Raw genomic sequence first — 18,654 nt, 5'->3', positions numbered from 1 at the left:
ACAGCTCAGTGACTTGTTCCAGGTGGTGAGGGAAGGTGGTCCCTGCATACACGAGGTGGAGGCCTCATTCTGCATAAACAAAAGAACAAATTGTTGGCTTTCTTTGGTGGAAGATAACTTAAGGAGCCCATGAGACAAGGGCAGATAAGCCTCACCCAGTGGATGAAGAACAGGTGAGAACCACCCAGACCATGTGAACAGGCCAGAGCCTAAAACCTGGGGGCGGAAGGACTGGAGAAAGCACTCACAGGCAGGATGGGATATACTGACAGTGGAGTATTTTTCCATCAGGCTGCAGGAAAGGTGACTCTCTGCTCAGGGGCAGACAAAGCAGAAACCCTGACGTCCAGCCGGGCACACTGGGAGCAGAATGTGGCCTCCTGCCAGCCGGTGGCCATTGATCGAGCCGGGGACGAGCCCCGTGGATGACAACATGGGCATGCACGGAGCACCCAGGCCTGCAGCATCTCCAGCCGCGATGCTGCAGCGGGCGAAGCGGCCCCGGGGCTGCGGTGCTGCAGCGGGTTACGGGCCCCGGGGCTGAGATGCTGCAATGGGTTACGGGCCCCGGGGCCGAGCCGCCGCAGGGCGCCCGCCCGCTGGTGCGGCAGGGAGGAGCCGCCCCGCTGGGGATGCTCGGGGCCCCGCCGCGCTCCCGCAGGCTCACCCAGCACGAAGTAGGGCAGCTCCGTGTTCTCCAGGTCATCCACCACCACCATCTCGCCGGGGAAATCGTTGCGGACCGAGAAGAGCAGCTTGGGCTCGGCGGCCGAGGGGCCGTGCATGATGCTGAGGTCGTTCTCCCGCAGGAAGGGCAGCGCCGACACCGTGATGCTCTTCAGCTTGCACTCCAGCTCCTTGGCCGCCGCCTCCGCCGCCGCCTCGGCGGGGCCGCTGCCTGCGGCCAGGCAGCAGCCGGCCAGCAGCGAGCACAGCCCGGCCAAAGCCATCTTGGAGCCCCGCGCCGCGCTCCCGGCGCCGGGCGGGAGGCGGCGGCGAGGGGCGGGGACCGCGGGCCGGCACCTCCCCGTGCGGCTGGGCTCGGCTCGGCTCGGCTCCTCCGGCCCCCCGCCTCTCCCTTCCTCCGCGTCCCCCGTTTTCCCCCCCATCCCTGGAAACCGGGAGAGCTGCGGAGCGATGCGGCGGCGGGAGGGTGCGGGACTGCTCGGCCTCCCTCTGCACTGAGAATAGCGTGCAGGTACCACCCCCGTTCCCCCTCCTCCCCAGGATAAATTACAGAGCTCCAAAATCCCACACCTTCAAAACCCCAGACTTCAAAAATCCCAGGGCAAATCCCAGACTTCAAACTCCACGAGGTGTCATGGAACCCAAAGCCTCACAAGAAGCCACTGACCTCCAAAATAAGTCCCAAGAGAAGTCATGCACCCCAAAGCCTCGGAAGAAGTCACAGACCTCCAAATCCCCCAAGCCCATATTAAATGCATATAATTGTCTGTATGTGTGCACGTGTGTATACATATATATATATATGTTAAAAACATATATGTACATGTGTATATGTATATATATAAATATATGGAGTGTAGGACCAATCCCAAACCTCCTGGATTTGGATCTTTTTGCCAGATCTGGATGCTTTTTATTTTCACTCTCTTTAAGTGAGCACAAAGCACTACTGAAAGCTTGCCTGACAGCCACACCTTCCTGCAAACAACTCTGGTCCCCACTGCAGCCAAAATCTTCTGATGGAAAATGTTGTCTTCTTCCATTGTGGGGGAAAAGCCCAGTCTGGGCATTGCATTAGGAATGCATGGCCGTGGTCTGCTGGTGTGGTTTTCCCCCTGAGACTCTCCTGATGGCAGACGGCTCTGGAACAGGGTGTGGAGGCACCACAGAGCTCCCACACCATCTCCTCATGGGGACATCCCACCCGGCACCTTCAAAGAAAACACCACAAAGCAGATACTTTTCAATTGTTTGTATTTTTCTTTTGCAGAGCTCTCCACCTCCCGTTGTGAGGGTTTCCCTGAATTGCTCCTCCCTCATGTGTGCCAGCTGTAAAGCTTAACATGCCCAGGGTCGGCATTGAGGGGGGATAACACTGTGCCCCGCACACCCCAAGCAGTGGTGCTTTTCCCCAGACTGATCTGTATTTTTAACCCCCTGTATTTTAAACTTCCATGAGACTTAGGGCAGGAAGAACTGTGCTTACCAGAAATTACCCATTTTCAACAACCAGACTGAAGCATGGAATTGAAACAGTGGGGATGTGGTGGGGTGTGTTTCAGCAGTGCTGTCTCCCTACAGCACCAACTGGCTCAGGATCAGGAGAAATCAGGAAAAATTAGAAAAAAAATACCCCAAATGAACAAAAAGAACCGCAAACAAACAAACAAACAAACAAACAAACAAACAAAAACCCAATGAGGAAAATTGGGGAGGGAAAAATAAGGAAAAATGAGTAGCGGTGTTTTGAAGGATGTGGCCCTCCTTTTGTGTTCCTTTTGGGGAGCACAGGGAAATCCATTGGATGTTCTCCACAACGTCCTTCCACTGTTCTTCTTTTACCACAAACTCATTCAAAGGAGTTTTTTCATTCTGAAAAATAATTTTTTTAAAAGGTACAATTGCATTATTAACCTCCAACAAGGTTCTTTCCACCCTCCCTTTTGGAAACGGGACGCACCCCCAGGAGCAGTACCCCTGGAATGCCTAACGACGAGTGAAGAGGAGCAAGGAAGGGCTTTGGTGGGAGGTGTGAAGAACACGGATAAATAGAACACATCTTAGAAAACCACCCGAGAACAGTAAATGTAGTGTCACTGACGGCGTCTTCCTGCTGCTCACTGGCAATGACCGGCACATGAGGCTGCTCATGGAACCTGTGAATGTGGATCCCTGCAAGCGTTCGACGCCAGGCAGGTGGGGCTTGGAGCAAGCAGGTCTAGCGAAGGTGTCCCTGCCCACGACGGGAACGAGATGATCTCCAGAGTCCCGTCCACCGCCACCATTCCCCGAGCCCAGCCGGACATCCCGGGCTCGCTGCCCCGGCCCGGGAGGCGGGAGCGGCACCCCGCGCCCCGCCCCGCTCTCCTGCTCGGCCAATGGGAACGCGCGTGGCTGCCGCCGGCGCCTCTGATTGGCTGCGGAAGCTGCATATATTATCGGCGCGGCGCGGCGACCCCGCGCAGCTCGGCGGGGCCGGCGGCGGCGGAGCTGGCGGGCTGAGGGAGCGCGGGATGGTGGCGGTGCCGCCGGGGCCCGCCCGCACATGGCGCGGCCCGAGGGCGGCGGGGCAGCGCCCGGGGCCACTGAGCCGGAGCGGATTGGGGCGGGACGCCAAGGACAGGCGGCCGGTGCCACGCCGGCGCTGATTTGGAGCCTGGGGTGAGTCTGCGGGGTCGCGGGAAGGAGTTGGGGGACGGGGTTTGAGGCGGCCTGGGGATCCTGCCGGTGGTGGGGTGGGGAAGGAGTGGTGCGGGGCGAGCGGCTGCCCCTCACGGGCGGAGATCCTGGGTACTAACTGAGCCGGCTTGCTCGGTGACCTTGGTCAAGTTGTGTCCCCGCTCCGGGCTCGCTTCGCAGCCTCCCCGGCGAGCGCGGGTGTCGTCGAAGGCACCGAGTCCTTTCCGGGCGAGAATCGCCCCGGCGGCGATCGGCCCGGTGGGACCGGCTGCCGGCGGGCTGCCGGGATAAACTGGATGGCCGGGATGCTGGGACCTGCCGCTGTGTGCTGAGTGCGCTGCTCGGTAAGAAATGCCGGTGTAAGACACCCCGCGCCCGCAGGGAGATGCCCCTGTAAGTGTTAAAACACCTATTTCCCCGATGTTAATAGCCTGTGGGGTAATCGTTCCCGCCCCACCACTCAGAGCATCGAGCCGAGCAGTGGGTGCGTGACCCGTCGGGAGATGTTTGCTCGGCCCGGGCGCCTGCCCGGCACAGGACCAGCAGCTCCGGGAGCCGGCGGTCCCCGCTGCCAGGCTCCGTTCCCTTCCCCTAAACACTCATCTCTCCAGTAAGAAGCAAAACTGTGTCTTTAAAGAGCTGGAGAGCATCAGCTCTCAGCGCAGCGATGCCCACTTGCCGTGTCCCTCCGCAGGCGACCCGCGTGTCGCTGCCCCGGAGCGACGGTGGCGGGTCCCGGGGTGCCGCCGCTGTGCTCCGGGGGCCGAACACTCTGCGCTGGGCGCTCCGGGGCTGAGTGGGACCTGCCGGCAGATGTCAGTGTCCCCTCTCTGTCAGCAGCCAGGAGGGTCCCTGCCAGCCCCGGAGATGTTGCGAGGAGGCCCCTGCACTTTTTCCGAAGCAGAGCTGTCTTTGGTGGCCGTTCAGTGACAGCTTGGAGACCTGGGGAGCAGCGGGGTGATGGAAAGGGGAGTGGCCCCACTCTGACACCCCAGAGGAGGGCTCCCTCTCTCTGCCCAACACCAGCCACAGCACCTTATTTATCCTGCACCGCTAAGGTTAAACTACACTTGTGCATCACTGCCCATCTGTGACACTTGTCACTCGTTTGAAGACAAGGCAGGGAAGGGAAGCTGTGTTCTTCATCTTGCACTGCCCCCAGCTCCTGCATGAGGGTAGTACTGGGCATGCAGGATCTGTTAGCGAGAAGGAGCCATCCTCCCTGGGGCGAGGCTGCAGGGCTGCTCTCTTTCCCTGGCCCCTTGTGCACAGGGTTGCTCTTTTTCCCCATGCCCTCATGTGCAGGGATGCTCTCCCCTGGTACCAAAGATCCATCTGCAGGGATTCTTTGGTCTGAGAGCTCAGCACAAGGTGGGGAGGCTGGAGATGCTGTTGCCATCACTGTGCCAGGGGAGGAGATTGTATTTTGCACATTGCTTTATTTAAGAGGCTTTTTGCCTGTAGGTGTGAAAGTCTCGGGTGTGCAAAGCCGGAGGGCAGAACACATGGCACTGGTGCGACTCGCTGCATGCAGCTGCCATCTTCCCTGTCAGCGGCCCAGGCTTCAACTCATTTGATGTCTTATGCAAATCCTTGGATCCCTGAGTCCTGGGATTTTCTGCTATTTTCCATTACTCTCATCTTCAAGTGTCTCGCTCTTGAGGATGTGAAGGAAAGCTAATAAAAGGAACCCAAGTCATTGAGTCCTACAGGTTTTCTAACCAGTCTCATGAGCTGAGAGGAGCGCAGTGACTTAGAGTCCCTCGGCTGTAGTGACTGAACAGGCTACAGAGGGTGGCTTGCGGGAGCCCAGTGACAATCTGTTCACAGCCACGGTTGTGATTTTCAGCACCGTGGCTCCAGCAGGACGGGAGACTCCGAGGTGGCTGTCCCTGTGCTGGCCGCCTGGAGCCGTGTCTGAGGCCGGCTGCCAGGTGGCTGCCAGCACCCTGCCGTGCCCACTTTGCCAGCGATTACCGCGCTGCTGTCGCTCCGGCGGTGCCTGCTGCACTCTCTTAATTACCCCGGCAGATCAATGAGGCCCTGGCGCTTCCTCGGGAGCGTGCAGATACGAGCCCGGCGGTGCAGCTCCTTGCAAGCCACAGTTGAGCTGGGCAGGGGACAGAGGAGGCAGCGCAGGCAGGGAGAGAGAGGCGGGGCTGGCTCTAGGGGAGGTAGGTTCTGTTAAGCCCCATGTGAGACTGGTGACTCTGGAGCAATGGGAGCATCCTGCAAAAATTGAGATTCTGTCCTGAGGTGTGCAAGCGGCAGAGCAAGAGGTGGCCTGGGCACCTGTGTGAATTCATAGATAGACGTGGCTCAGCTGAGTCAATCCACTTCAGACGCTAAACTGCACTTAGCCTTTGCCCAGGCTCTTTTAAGTGGCCCTAATTTGATAAAGCTTTTCCATGTTTAATGAGAAGGTGACTCAGTCACTAGGTTTGATGTTCATTCCCACTAAAAGACATCCCCAGGGAAATTGAGATCCCTCCCCATTGCTCCTGCACAGATGCACCCTTGCTCCCACTGTTCCCCAGGGACCAGCTCCTGTGACTGGGCACATCCCACAGCTCTGCCACCAACTGGAGTCATATACCTGTATAGATATACATATAGACAGTGGGATTTGCTTTGGCTCTGGGTTTCAGCTCAGTGTGTACAGAGGTAGTTCCAGAACTACCTGGAATTTGGTTGTTCTGGAATCTTCTGTGCTTCCCGATGGCACCTGGCAAATACCTCTGCCCCTCTCCCCAGTGCATGCTTCTCAGTTTCTGTATCTTGAGATCTGCTCCTGCAGCATGAAAGGGCACAAATCAATGTTAATGTCCCTAACAATTAGCTAACATCTTAATTGTCGAACTCAGCCTGATTAGTAGGTGGAGCACGTGGCTCTGGAGGTGCCGTCAGCATGGAAGTGAGCAGGACCTCCTCATAACTCCAGTGTTATACTGAGGATGTTGCTGCTGTCACTGTCAGCTCTGAGGGCAGTAGAGGGATGCTTGTACAGCTCACCAGAGCACCCCCACGTCAACTCCCTCCTTGGGCCTCTCAATTGATCCCCATTTGGATGAGGACACCACCACAGATGTGACCCCACCGCTGTCCCCAGGGTGGGAGGTTACTCTGGAAATTGCCACAAGGTGTTTCTAAGGTGTAGCTCGTGACAAGTGACAGTACGGGCCATGCATCAGCCATCACTAGAGCAACACATGGATGTTTTGATGCAGGCAGCAGGGACACAGTGGGCTGCAAGAAGCTCAGGAGGACTTGGCCCTGGAAGAGGTTGTGGTCCCAGAAAAATTTGCTGAGAATATTTTCTTTGGCACTCTTCTTCCATTGCTTTGGGATTTTTATAGAAGGGGAAAGAGAAGAAGAAAAAAATAACTGGAAGTTTTCCAACTTTTGTGATGCAAAACTCTAAATCAAAAGGAAGAAGAAAGAGTTGTCAGATGCCTCTCATCAAATCTTCATTTTTTTTTTTTTTTTGGATCAAGGAAAAGTGGTTAGCAAGTTATTTCCAGCTCTAGTAGTAAGGTCAAGGGGGTTACTTGCTTCTAAAGCACTTTACACTCCCCAGCATCCCAGGAGGATCCTGGTGTGAGCATGTGGAGGTGCACCTCAAAAAGCATTGCCCCAACCCCTAAGAGCAGCAGTGCAGCCTGCCTGCCCCTCAAATCAGAGCCAGTTCCCCTCAGCTGAAGGGACTGAGGACTATACAGAGCTATGGCAATATCTGCATGTATTTATTTTCTGTAACCCCTGATCGATAGGAGGAAATAAATTAAGCTGACAGTGATGCAGGAAAGCTGCTCCGTGGGGATAAGTTGCTGCATAGCTCAGTGCAGCCCCCACACAGGCCCTCCTTGCCCATTCCTGCCTGGCTTGGGACTTCCAGTTCCTGTTGGCAAGGATGCTGGTGTGCGTCAGCACCCGTCCCCAGGCAGGAGCTTCCCTCGGAGGTGCCACACACACGGTGTAAATAAATGGACGTGTGAATACAAGCTCACTTAGCAAGGCTGGAAACTTTGCTTCATACCAGCAGGGAATCTGCACTGGTTTTGCACCAGTTTGCCCTGGCCAAGTGCTGGAAATATCAAATCCTATTTTTATTGCTTTGTAGTAAAACATAAAGTAGCCACAGGGAAACATGCCATGCTCAGCCTCAGACCTCAGAATGAGCTCCCCAGGGAAGGCATCAGAGCAGGCTTAAATGGTTTCTAGCTGGTCTAGGGACTACAGCCTAAGGGAAAAGGTGGCCCAAAGTGGGTCGGTCCATAATATCCATCCTCGTGAGGGTGAGCCAGATGTCTGGTGCCTTAGCTGTGGTGGGAGAGGGGATTTGGAGGGGAAGGAAAGCATGGGAAGGTCCTCTTGGCAAAGTCACATGAAAATGCCCCCCAAGGTGGTAATGGCAAGGGGCTGGTTGGTGCTGGTGGGAAGCATTTAACGTCTAGGGTGGTTTGACAGAAAAGACAGTGGTCTGCCTGGTGTGTCCCACCACAAAAAAATCCCCTGTGTGCTTTGAATCAAAGGAAGGATACTCCTGTGTCCTTCTGATTTGCACCAGGAAGGCCTCAGGAGGGGTGGTGAAGTGACTGGTGCAGAACTGTACCTACTGTCCCCAGTCTGTGGTGGTGTGAAGTTGTGATGGATGAGGCCAATGTCCCATGACGCTTGTGGAAAAGCATGTCCTTTAACCACTTAAATCCTCTTTAACGTCCCCTGTAAGACCCAGGCAGTTACAGGTGTGTGGAGGCAGGGGGAGTGACACAGCCAGGGAGCAGTCCCTGCCCAGCCCAACTTCAGCTGGAGGTGGGTCAGGAGCCACTTTAAACCCATGGATGATGACAGGGGACAAGGAGATAGGATGTGCTAAGCCTGTTGGTGAGGCAACAGGCAGAGTCCCAGTGCACCAGATATTTAAACAAGGTGTTTTGCTGTCACAGCCATATTTAATGCTACAAGCAGTGTGCTTCCATAGGCAGGGTTTAAAAAGATGCTGTTCAGGGATGCTTTACCTTCTCTTGGCTTCTCAGCTGAGATCCAGAGCACTGCTTTCCTCCTTGTTGTGCAGGAAAGGGATCAAATCACCGAGGGTTTAGTCTATGGTCAGTATCTAAACCATCCCTGAGGTTTGCTGCCAGATCCTGGCTCCCACCATTCTCTCCTGGACACGGCAGTTGGTCCTGGGTCAGCACAGCAGCAGAACCCATGGCTGCAGGCAGCATGGACCTGGGGGGGGCTTAATCTTGAGCTTTGAGGATCTGTTTGCTTCCCAGGCCACATGAATTTTTAATTGTACCAGCAGATATTCCTTGCGAGGGGAGCAAGGTGCAGATTTGCTTCAGGCAGACTCTGCATCCCATCTGCCTGCTTCCCCTCGGCCCAGCTTTGGTTGCAGGCAGGGAAGCAGGCAGGGAGGATTACAGGGCAGCCAAAGTGCCTCAGCTGCTCAGCAGTCACCCACAGGGGCAGCACACAAGCAGCTCTGTGAGCCTCTGGCATCAGGTTTTGCCACATTTTGGGGGTGACAGATCCCCCCTCTAACACTTGAGGCACACGGTGAGGAAACCAGCCTGGCAATCCCTTCCCCCCACCAAAGCATGAGACAAGTTTGGACCAGGATTTGGTCACATCGTGGCCGTGGGGGACTCCACGTGCCCTGAGCAGGAGGCAGTAACTGGGCTGTTATGTGGCTGTCTGCCAGGCTGGGAGAAACCAGGGTTACACAAGAAAAAATAGTGTGGGGGAACAAAATCACCCTGCCTGGTGCTCTTGCCACCCCACTGCTCTGGCACCCCAGCCTGGTGATGCGAAAATCTCAGCTTTTGTTTAAAATTCACAGGGCCCTAGCCTCAAGGGCTGAGTGAGAAACTGAGAAAGTGTAATCAAAGGGCACTCTTAAGGGTTTAAAAATAGAAGAGAGGGAGAAAAAAAATAGAAAAAACATATTATTACATGTTAAAGCGTGATGATTCATCCAGCAAAGCCCTGTTTGGGAGAAGGCAGGGTTGGTGTGCGTTTAGCAGGGATGGGCATTTGGACTTCAGCTGCCTTCCTGGAATAAAAACCATCTTCCCTGGCACTACTGCAGCAATGGGATCCCTGTTTTGAGGCAAACAGATGTTGTTGCTTCACAGCCCACCTGGCTTTGGCCAGTCCTTGCAGCTCCCCATCTCCCACTTTTTGGCAAATTCAGGCTCTGGCCTTGTGGTTGCTGCTGCCAGAAAAGCTCCATCTTTCCTTTGCACTCTTGCAATACTACTTGCATCGACCTTGGAGTGGACATCCATCCATCCATCCATCCATCCATCCATCCATCCATCCATCCATCCATCCATCCATCCATCCATCCATCCATCCAGACACTAGCAGGACACAAAGAAAAGTCTAACATCAACCACACATGATCCAGTCCATACCTGGAGAAGCTAATTTTCCCAGTTCCCCATGATTATTTTTTTAGCCCCACTTGAAATGAGCTGCACATGCTCGTGCCATGCATCCCCACGATGCAGGGTGTGGAGGCAACCCACCAGCCCCCCCACATGGGCACCCCACAGCAGCAAGCTCAGCTTGACAGACTGATGTACAGAGAAAAGCATAGAGAAAAAGCCAGAAATTCCTCAGCCAGCCATCAGGCAGGATTTCATTTAACTTCAGCAGCACTCAGCACCCCGCGCCCATCAGCTCTTCTTTCCTGCGCCATGTCTGGCGCGTGGCTCTCCCTGGAGCGCAGCTTTCCCTCTCTCAGCATCCCAAAGCTGGGCTTGTTCCTGGTTCCCATCCGTGCCGCTGTGCTCACGGTGTCCCCGCTTGGCGTTGCAGGAGGGGGCAGTCCCGGAGCATCGCCCTGGGCTGAGAGAATGAAGAAGGCGGCCGGGCAGCGGCAGGATGGGGCGGCAGGACCTCCCCCGTGCTGACGGGCCCCCGCGGATGCTGCCGTGGCCGCTGGCCCTGCTGGCCCTGAGCGCCTGCTGCTGCTGGGCTGTGGCCGCTGGGGCCCAGGGCCATGCTGCCCCCGCCACCCCCTCCTCCGCCTCCTCCTCCGCCTCTGCCCGGGCGCCCCTCGACTGGCTCCTTACTGACCGGGGACCCTTCTACCGAGCTCAGGAGTACGTGGACTTCATGGAGCGCTACCGGCAGGGTTTCACCACCAGGTACAGGATCTACAGGTGAGAGGCTGTGGGCAGCCCGACAGGGGGGGCAAAGTGGAGGCAGACCCTCTCAAATCCACATGAGCAGAACCCTGCGTGCAGGAGGCAGATCATTGGAACAGACAGCGGAGTGGGTGCATGTGAGATGCTGCTTTTCCAGGGAATATGATAGCAGCACCCCTAGGATGCTCGTGGTCTGGCCAGGCTGGACTCCAGGCAGGATTTGCCCTAAACTGAGTGGGATTTGGTGCACAGGTTGAGATGGAATCAGCCCTTGTGGCAGGAGACACAGAGCCCACTGGGCTGGATGGGTGTCGTGTACTCCAGGCCCTTTGGACATCCTCTTCCTACCCATCTCCTGCCACGAGGTGGAAACTGGGCACAGTGGAAGGGGCAATGTGCATGTGGTATCTCCACCTTCCAGGCCCTTTGGACAAAGATGCTCTTTTGTCTTTTTCCATGCACAAAGATGTCTCTTTGTGCCAAATTACTGAAACTGCCTTAGACTGACAGTCCTCTGGGGCTGGGATGCTGCTGGGGCTGGAGGAAAGCCACCCTGACTGACCCCCTGGCATGTTCACAGTCCCATCAGCCCATGGACTGCTGCATTGGGATGCTATATGCATGGGGGCTGAGGCTGGAGGGGGCTTCCTGTCAGCTGAGAACCAGGTTTGGCAGTGGTGAGGTCCACTCACCACAGCAAAGGGCCACCCCATGACAGCCTCCTTGGGAAGCCCACTCCATTCCACAGCCTCTTGGACCTAATTGGGGCTGTCACCTCTGGCTAACGAGCCCCTTTCCCTTCCACTCCCCACTGGAGCTGAGCACTGGGGGCTTACAGCAGTGAAGCAAAGCCTGGCCACGGCCTCCCGGGAATGCTGACGTGGGTGCTGGGATTGCAGCCTTGTTATGCAGCCTGGCACCCCCAGGGAGCTCCTCTCCTCTTTCCTGTGTGCTGAGGCTGCCATGCTGAGAACCTGTGTCCTCCAGGGATGTTGCTGGTGACGGTGGTGGGACGAAGAGCAGCCAGAGGGATATCAGCTGGCTCACGCTTCCCTGGAGGCAGAGAACTTGCTGTCAGCCTTCAGAGCTTGCTTTTCCTCTGGGATGGAAGGGGGGAAATTGGCACCCCAGCCCCAAGGGAGTGTGAGTCCAAGGGCACAGGCAGCATCCCCCCTGCCCTGTCCTCAGCTCTGCTACTTGGCCCCTGTATCCCATCTTCTGGGCCCAAAAGTCGTGGTGGGAGGCAACCTGTCATCTGCTGAGCCCAGCAGCTGCTGCTTTGCAACCATCCCCCCTCCCTCCTCCTCTCTCTCCCTCTTTTCCCATTCAGCCCTGGTAAAACTGTCTGAAAGGCATTGCCTGGTTTTAATTAGAGCAAAATGCCAAAGATTAGGCTGAAATTTGCTGCCGGTTGTTTACGAGGCCATGGGATTTTGGAGGCAGTGACAGGCTGGGTGGCAGCTCCCTCGGGCTGGGCAAGGCTGGGGAGCACACTCACAGCATCTGGGGCTCTGAGGGGACCCACCACCAACCCTACAACATCCCAATACCTCCAGCTTCCCACAAAATTCTACTGGTATTTAAAACCATGATACCCCCAGATGCTGGATTTTCACTAGGATCCATGGGCATAGGGCTGGAGGAGGGATAAGATCCAACCAGCCCAGTGGACTGGAGAAGGGTCCAGCCTTGCCCTGGGCTGTGATTAATGCCTTCCGGAGGTGCTGGATTAATCAATATCAGGCATCTCCGCTGCTTGTAGCTCTTTATCACCATCAATGGCTTAGGGAGGACCTGTGCTTTTGTCTTGGCTGGATCCATAGCCGGCAAGTGCATGCATCAGGTTCTTCACTTACGATGGGAAGGTCAGGATGATTCTAACAGCAGTTTTCCACCTGTCCTGAGCTGTCCCTTCAGGCACAGAAGGAAGGAGAACATGTGTGTGCCGTGGCCAGACCCACCTCTCACCCTCTCCCCACTGCTGTTCTCCTCCCACAGAGAGTTTGCTCGTTGGAAGGTGAATAATTTGGCCTTGGAGAGGAAAGATTTCTTCAGCCTTCCACTCCCCCTGGCCCCTGAATTCATCCGCAACATCCGTCTGCTGGGGCGTCGGCCCAGCCCCCAGCAGATCACTGACAGCCTTATCAAGAAGTATGGGACACACTTCCTGCTGGCTGCCACACTGGGAGGTGAGTGCTGGGCGTGCTGGACCTGCTCAGCCCCTTGCACAAGGACTGTGCACAGAGGGAGAGTGGGAAAGGAGCACTGCAGGGGAAACATGGCCAACAAAGGGAATGGGGGAGCCCAGCAGCCTTCCAAAAGTATTGCCTGTTCCCCAGGAGAGGAGTCCCTGACCATTTTTGTGGACAAGCGCAAGCTGAGCCGGAGGGCAGAGCCTGCGGGGGGAGCTGGGAACAGCTCGGGGGTCTCACTGGAGACCCTGCACCAGCTGGCAGCCTCCTACTTCATCGACCGGGAGAGCACCCTGCGCCGGCTGCACCACATCCAGATCGCCACGGCTGCCATCAAGGTAGGAGAGGGCTGAGGGAGGGGCCAGCGCTGGACACGGCAGCCCCGGCCTCACCAGGGCCCCTCGGAGCTGGCCACACCTAAAACAGCCTCACCCGGCGAGGAGACAGCAGGGAGACTGAACGCTTCCCATTATTTATGGGAAATTGGGCACGCTAATAAAGGCACATTTTTCAGCGGGCTGCAGGCAGGACTGCCGCCTGTCAATGAGCTAATTAGCAGATAATTAGTTCTCCTCTCCGGCCATAGCCCTGCTATGAGGAGTGGGGTTTGGCCAGTGGGGTCGGGGATTATCTACAGCACTCTCAGCCTTTGTCCCCTCCTGTGTCCCTGACCACCTGTGTGTCCCCGCCCTAGGTGACAGAAACACGGACAGGGCCACTCGGCTGCAGCAACTATGACAATCTGGACTCGGTGAGCTCTGTCCTGGTGCAGAGCCCTGAGAACAAAGTGCAGCTCCAAGGTAGGACTGGGCTCATGGGGATGTGGGAGTGGGCAAATGCTACCACGATTGTGGTGCACGAGGGGTTGCAGGGGAGTGTGCTGGCACGAGATGCTGCTTCTAATTTCAGGGCTGGGGAGGAGAGGGGATGGAAATAATGAAAGCTGGGCAGGATGAGGTTGTTGCTTGTCTGCCAAGAGGAGCCAAGATCGATGCAGAGCCCAGACAAGCGGCTCCACAGCAAATTGATATGATAATCGTGCAAGGGTGGGAGCCCAGGGAGGGGGAAGGCTTGTGCCCTCCTCGCCCAGATATTCTTTGAGGGGCTCTGCGTGCCCTGATGCTCTCGGGGCTGCTCCCTCTTGCAGGGCTGCAGACAGTGCTTCCCTCCTACCTGCGGGAGAGATTCGTGGCGGCCGCTCTCAGCTACATTGCCTGCGGCTCTGCCGGGGAGCTGGTGTGCCGCAGGAGCGACTGCCACTGCCAGTGCCAGCTCTCCTTCCCCCGCTGCAACTGCCCCGAGACTGACGTCCAGGCGCTGGAGAGCAGCCTGGCCCAGCTGGGGCGAGCCTGGGAGAGCCACCACAGCCAGTTTGAGGAGTCAGGTGAGGCTGGGGCGACGCCACCAACCATCGCTTTCCCCTTGCCAGCAGCCCATGCTTCGTACTGGGTTTCCAGGGTGGTCTCACCATGGACACCTCGGGCGGAGGGAGGTTGCTTTCAGCTCCACCTTCACTCCCTGCTCTCCGGGATCCGTTGACACCATCTCCTTTTCCCCACAGAGGAGTTTCAGGCCCTGGTGAAAAGACTCCCCACAGACCGTTTCCTGAACAGGACAGCCATCTCCCACTTCTGGACCATGGATTTGGATGTCCAGCATCGCTACCAACAGCTGGGCACCAGTCTGAAGCTACTTTCCAGGAAAACCTACCGACTCATCCGGCGGCTGTTCAACCTCAGCAAACGCTGCCACCGCCAGCCTCGCTTCAAGCTGCCAAAGGAGAGGTAGGGTGCATCCCTTGCTGGGGACACCGCCCCATGCCCAAAGGGTAGCTCAGAGCCAGAGGCTACCTCCCTTTGGCTGTGACTGGAGAAGCTCCCACCTAGGAGGGACACCTGGAGGTGAGCAGGCAGCAGGAGTGGCTCTACCAGCTTGGAATGCGGCCCTGAGAGATCAGGTCCAAACTTGAAGGTGAAAAATGGGGCTTGGTTCATGGGGGGGGCCACCAGTAGAGAAGAAAACAAACACAAGGTGGGCAGTTTTTCCATCCTTAGGGAAAGCCAGTCGCATCCCAAAAGATTCCATCTGTGCTTCTCTTCTGTGTTTCCTCTGCACCAGGTCCCTCCCTTACTGGTGGAGCCGCGCACAGTCACTCCTGTACTGCAGCGAGACCACTGTGCCTGGGACCTTCCTGGAAGAAAGCCACAGCTGTACCTGTCCCTCCGAGCAGCCCTCCTGCCAGGGGTCCATACCGTGTGCCTTGGGCGAGGGGCCGGCCTGTGCCAGCTGTGACCAGGACAACAGCACCCGCTGCGGGACCTGCAACCACGGCTATGTGCTCGCCCAGGGCTTCTGTCGCCCTGAGGTGGCTGACTCCCTGGAGCACTACCTGGGGCTGGAGACCGACCTGCAGGACCTGGAACTCAAGTACCTGCTGCAGAAATGGGACAGCCGCATCGAGGTGCATTCCATCTTCATCAGCAATGACATGCGCCTGGGGAGCTGGTTTGACCCCTCCTGGAGGAAGCGCATGCTCTTGACCCTGAAGAGCAACAAGTACAAGCCTGGGTTGGTTCACGTCATGTTGGCCCTCTCTCTGCAGATCTGCCTCACCAAGAACAGTACCCTGGAGCCCGTCATGGCCATCTATGTCAACCCCTTTGGGGGAAGCCACTCAGAGAGTTGGTTCATGCCTGTCAATGAGGGCAGCTTCCCAGACTGGGAAAGGACTACCGTAGATGCCTCTGCCCAGTGCCAAAACTGGACAATCACCTTGGGCAACAAGTGGAAGACCTTCTTTGAAACAGTCCACGTCTACTTGCGGAGCCGCATCAAGTCTCTGGATGACAGCTCCAATGAGACGATCTACTATGAACCCTTGGAGATGTCAGATCCCTCCAAGAACCTGGGGTACATGAAAATCAACAGCTTGCAAGTCTTTGGCTACAGCCTGCCCTTTGAGCCAGATGCTATCCGTGACCTGATCCTCCAGCTGGACTACCCCTACACCCAGGGCTCCCAGGACTCAGCAATGCTCCAGCTGCTGGAGATCAGGGACCGTGTGAACAGGCTCTCACCCCCTGGCAAAATCCGCCTCGACCTCTTCACTTGCTTGCTCCGGCACCGGCTGAAGCTGGCCAACAACGAGGTGGCGAGGATCCAGTCCTCCTTGAGAGCCTTCAACGCCAGGCTGCCCAATGCGCTGGAGCCAGAAACGGGCAAGCTGTGCAGCTAGCGGCTGGGAGCGCTCAGACCGTGCTGCTGGGGGGCTGGCAGCAAGGACTTCCTGGGGAAGAGAGAAATAACCACCCTAAAAATCCAACTCAAGGCCTTACCTTAGTGCCAACTGCGTGCTTCCATGGTACACCCAGCAACTGGCCAAAGAGACACAGGGCTCAAGTGGATGGAGGATGCCAGTGGGACTGAGGAGGAGGGATGGCTCGTGCAGTGCAGACTGGCTCTGAGTGCGGGGACAATGCCGTTGTGGCCACCACGGAGGTGGCTGGGGAGGTGTGCCAGTGGCCCAGGGGGTTGTAGCTTGGCCAGAGGCAGTTGCTGGTCCTGCCAGAGCAGGTGCTTGACCTACTATAAGGATCCCTCCTCGCCACCCCAACTTTTGTAGTCTTTTTAAGAGGTTTCTACTGCACCTTTGCCTTTGCTTCCCCCATGATCCATCCTGCAGCTGTCCCCCCACACACGGTGCTGGTGGGGGTCCACAGCACAGGCCCTGGAGACCCAGCAGGTTTGCCCTGGGGCCTCTCCACAAGCACCTTGTGTCTGCTGCAGTGCTGAGGCACTGTATCACCCCTTGCCTGGGAAGGACCTGGCACCTGAGCCAGGGATGCTGCCATCACAGACACCGGCAGAGACCTCTGGGCCATGATTCCCTACAAAACAAAACAAACAAAACAACAAAAATCCCCTAATGCAAAAGAAAATGTTTTATTTATGTATTTATTTATTTGGGACCATTTTTTTTTAAGCCTATTCATTTGGGGAGTGTCATTTCTTGTCAGTGGCTCCAGCCAAAAGGCATCTTAGTAAAATGTATCTGTTTAATATATTTTTTAAAAAATGCCTTTTTTGAGCAAAAGAGCAACCAAAAGCAACTGAGATTAAAAAAAAAAAAAAAGAAAAAAAAAGAAAAGAACAGAACAGTTACTGTCATCCCTAGCCCTGGCTTTTCCTGTGCTGTATGGCTCCCCTCCCTCTCTTCTTCCTGGTGGTGCTGCCGCTGCTGTACTCTGTGCCTGACTGGAATATCAAGCAGTGGAGCTGCCCGGCTGTCAGATGGGAGTGCTGGGTACCAGACAAGCAGAGCTCACTGCTCCGGTGGCTGCCCCCATTCCTTGGCCAGGGATGGCCAGGGAGAGGAAGGAGCCCACCCTCTGACTGCAGTATCCCAAAGGGAGGGCCAACAGAGGGGATGGTTCAGGGGTAAGGAGAGGGTGTATCAGTGTGCAGATCTGAGCTTGCTTTCTAATCCTCCACAGCTGGCAAAACTTGTCTGCTTGGATGCTGCAAAGGCAGTAAAAACCCAAACTCATCCATCCTGCTTCTGTCACCCACCTCTCCTCCATCCTTGGGCTGGGCAGATAAAGAGATAAGCGGGAGGAAAATAATACCAGGAGAGATAAAGAGACAGACAAGAGGAAAATAAAACAGGGAGAGATAAACCATACTTAGTATTTATATTCCCTGTCTAATCTATCAATCCATCAGGCTGGCTATTGTGGTTATAGCAGCCCTCAATCTGTCACCTAGACTTCTATTTTCCACACATCTGTCTTCCTTTGCCCATCTCTCCTCTCTTTGCCCCAGTCCTTTAGGAAAAAAAATCAGGCAATTAAACACACCAGGAAGAAATGTGAAGTCAAAGCCACTCTCTGGTTTCCCCAGGCAGACATCAGCCTGGGGATGGGGAGGGCATAGGCATGAAGGCCAGCAGTGCTTCTGAGCAGGCAGGGCTGCCAGGAGCATTCCCAGATAGTGAAATTATTTTGGCTTCTACTGTACATTTTCCATCTCATCACTTCTTGGTTGTCCAGAGAAGCTGTGGCTGCCTCATCCCTGTAAGTGTCCAAGGCCAGGTCTACTGAAAAGTGTCCCTGTCCATGGAAGGTTAGAACAAGATGAGTTTTAAGGTGTCTCCTAACCCAAACCATTCTAGAGTTCTCCCCATCATCATGTGGGCTACGGGTCAATCTTACATTTCTCAACTCCATCCCATCCCCTCTAGACAGAGCATTTCCTGCCATGTTTTTCAGTGCCCTGAACCAGTCCCACACCTAAACCCATCTGAACATGAATGCAAGAGCTGTTGGAATGACTGGCAGCACCTCAAGGTGCCCATCAAGGAATGGACCCTGGACTTCTCTAGCTTTGTGTAGGCTCCAGATGGATGCAGGTGATGCCTTAACAGTCCCATGTGTGAAGAGAGAGGTTGATGAAGGCCATTTACTTTTAATTTGATGCAAAAAACAAAAAGTGGGGAGTAGGAGGAGGCAGGCAGCTGGAAGGAAGAGCCATCAGCTCTTTGCATCCTCAGCAGTTGCCTCTGGGGCTGCACTCTCCTCTCTCCACAGCCCCCAGCAAGATCCATAATCTATTGCCCAAAAGGACCAAGTTTGGCCCAAATTGCCAGTTCCCATTAGGAATGAAGCTGTGTATGGCATTCCAAAGCTGGCAGCTGAACAGCCCCGTCTCAGCAAAAAGCACCTCATTGGGATAGGCAGACAAGGCCTTGGTCATGTACCCCCAACACCATAGGGCTGCACTCCCTCTGTCTCAGTGACAGAGAAACAGAGTTGGTTCCTTGAATTTGGCTGCTAAATTGCTGTATTTGAGAGAGAAAACTGCTTCCACCTCTTTTGGGGACGTGTATGAGTTAAAGGAAGAGCAGCAGCAGCAGGAGCATGCATGCCCTGGGAGGGGAT

General features: G+C 55.8%; 2 protein-coding genes across 3 annotated transcripts in view; one reads left to right on the top strand and one right to left on the bottom strand.

Moving 5' to 3' along the window:
- The window catches only part of ASTN1 (astrotactin 1), a 54,373-nt gene extending 53,363 nt beyond the window's left edge, over positions 1-1,010 (bottom strand). The window contains 1 exon segment of the mRNA XM_079314633.1: positions 668-1,010. Within this exon segment, the coding sequence (XP_079170759.1) occupies positions 668-950 (283 nt within the window). The 5' untranslated portion in view covers positions 951-1,010.
- A 2,178-nt stretch (positions 1,011-3,188) lies between these two features.
- On the top strand, positions 3,189-16,868 carry BRINP2 (BMP/retinoic acid inducible neural specific 2). 2 transcript variants are annotated; one of them, XM_079314630.1, is made up of 8 exons: positions 3,189-3,348; positions 10,195-10,541; positions 12,525-12,715; positions 12,866-13,056; positions 13,413-13,518; positions 13,866-14,102; positions 14,280-14,502; positions 14,837-16,868. In XM_079314630.1, the coding sequence occupies exons 2-8, from the start codon at positions 10,261-10,263 to the stop codon at positions 15,951-15,953; spliced, it is 2,346 nt and encodes a 781-aa protein (XP_079170756.1). In that variant the 5' UTR covers positions 3,189-3,348; positions 10,195-10,260; the 3' UTR covers positions 15,954-16,868. The 2 variants fall into 2 exon arrangements, with proteins under 2 accessions (XP_079170756.1, XP_079170757.1); XM_079314631.1 differs by lacking the exon at positions 3,189-3,348 and having other exon boundaries at positions 10,394-10,526.
- The last annotated feature ends 1,786 nt before the right edge of the window (positions 16,869-18,654 follow it).

The sequence above is a fragment of the Erithacus rubecula genome, assembly GCF_903797595.1.
Source record: "Erithacus rubecula genome assembly, chromosome: 10".
Classification (NCBI taxonomy): Eukaryota; Metazoa; Chordata; class Aves; order Passeriformes; family Muscicapidae; genus Erithacus; species Erithacus rubecula.
This window is presented reverse-complemented; position numbering and strand designations above follow the sequence as displayed.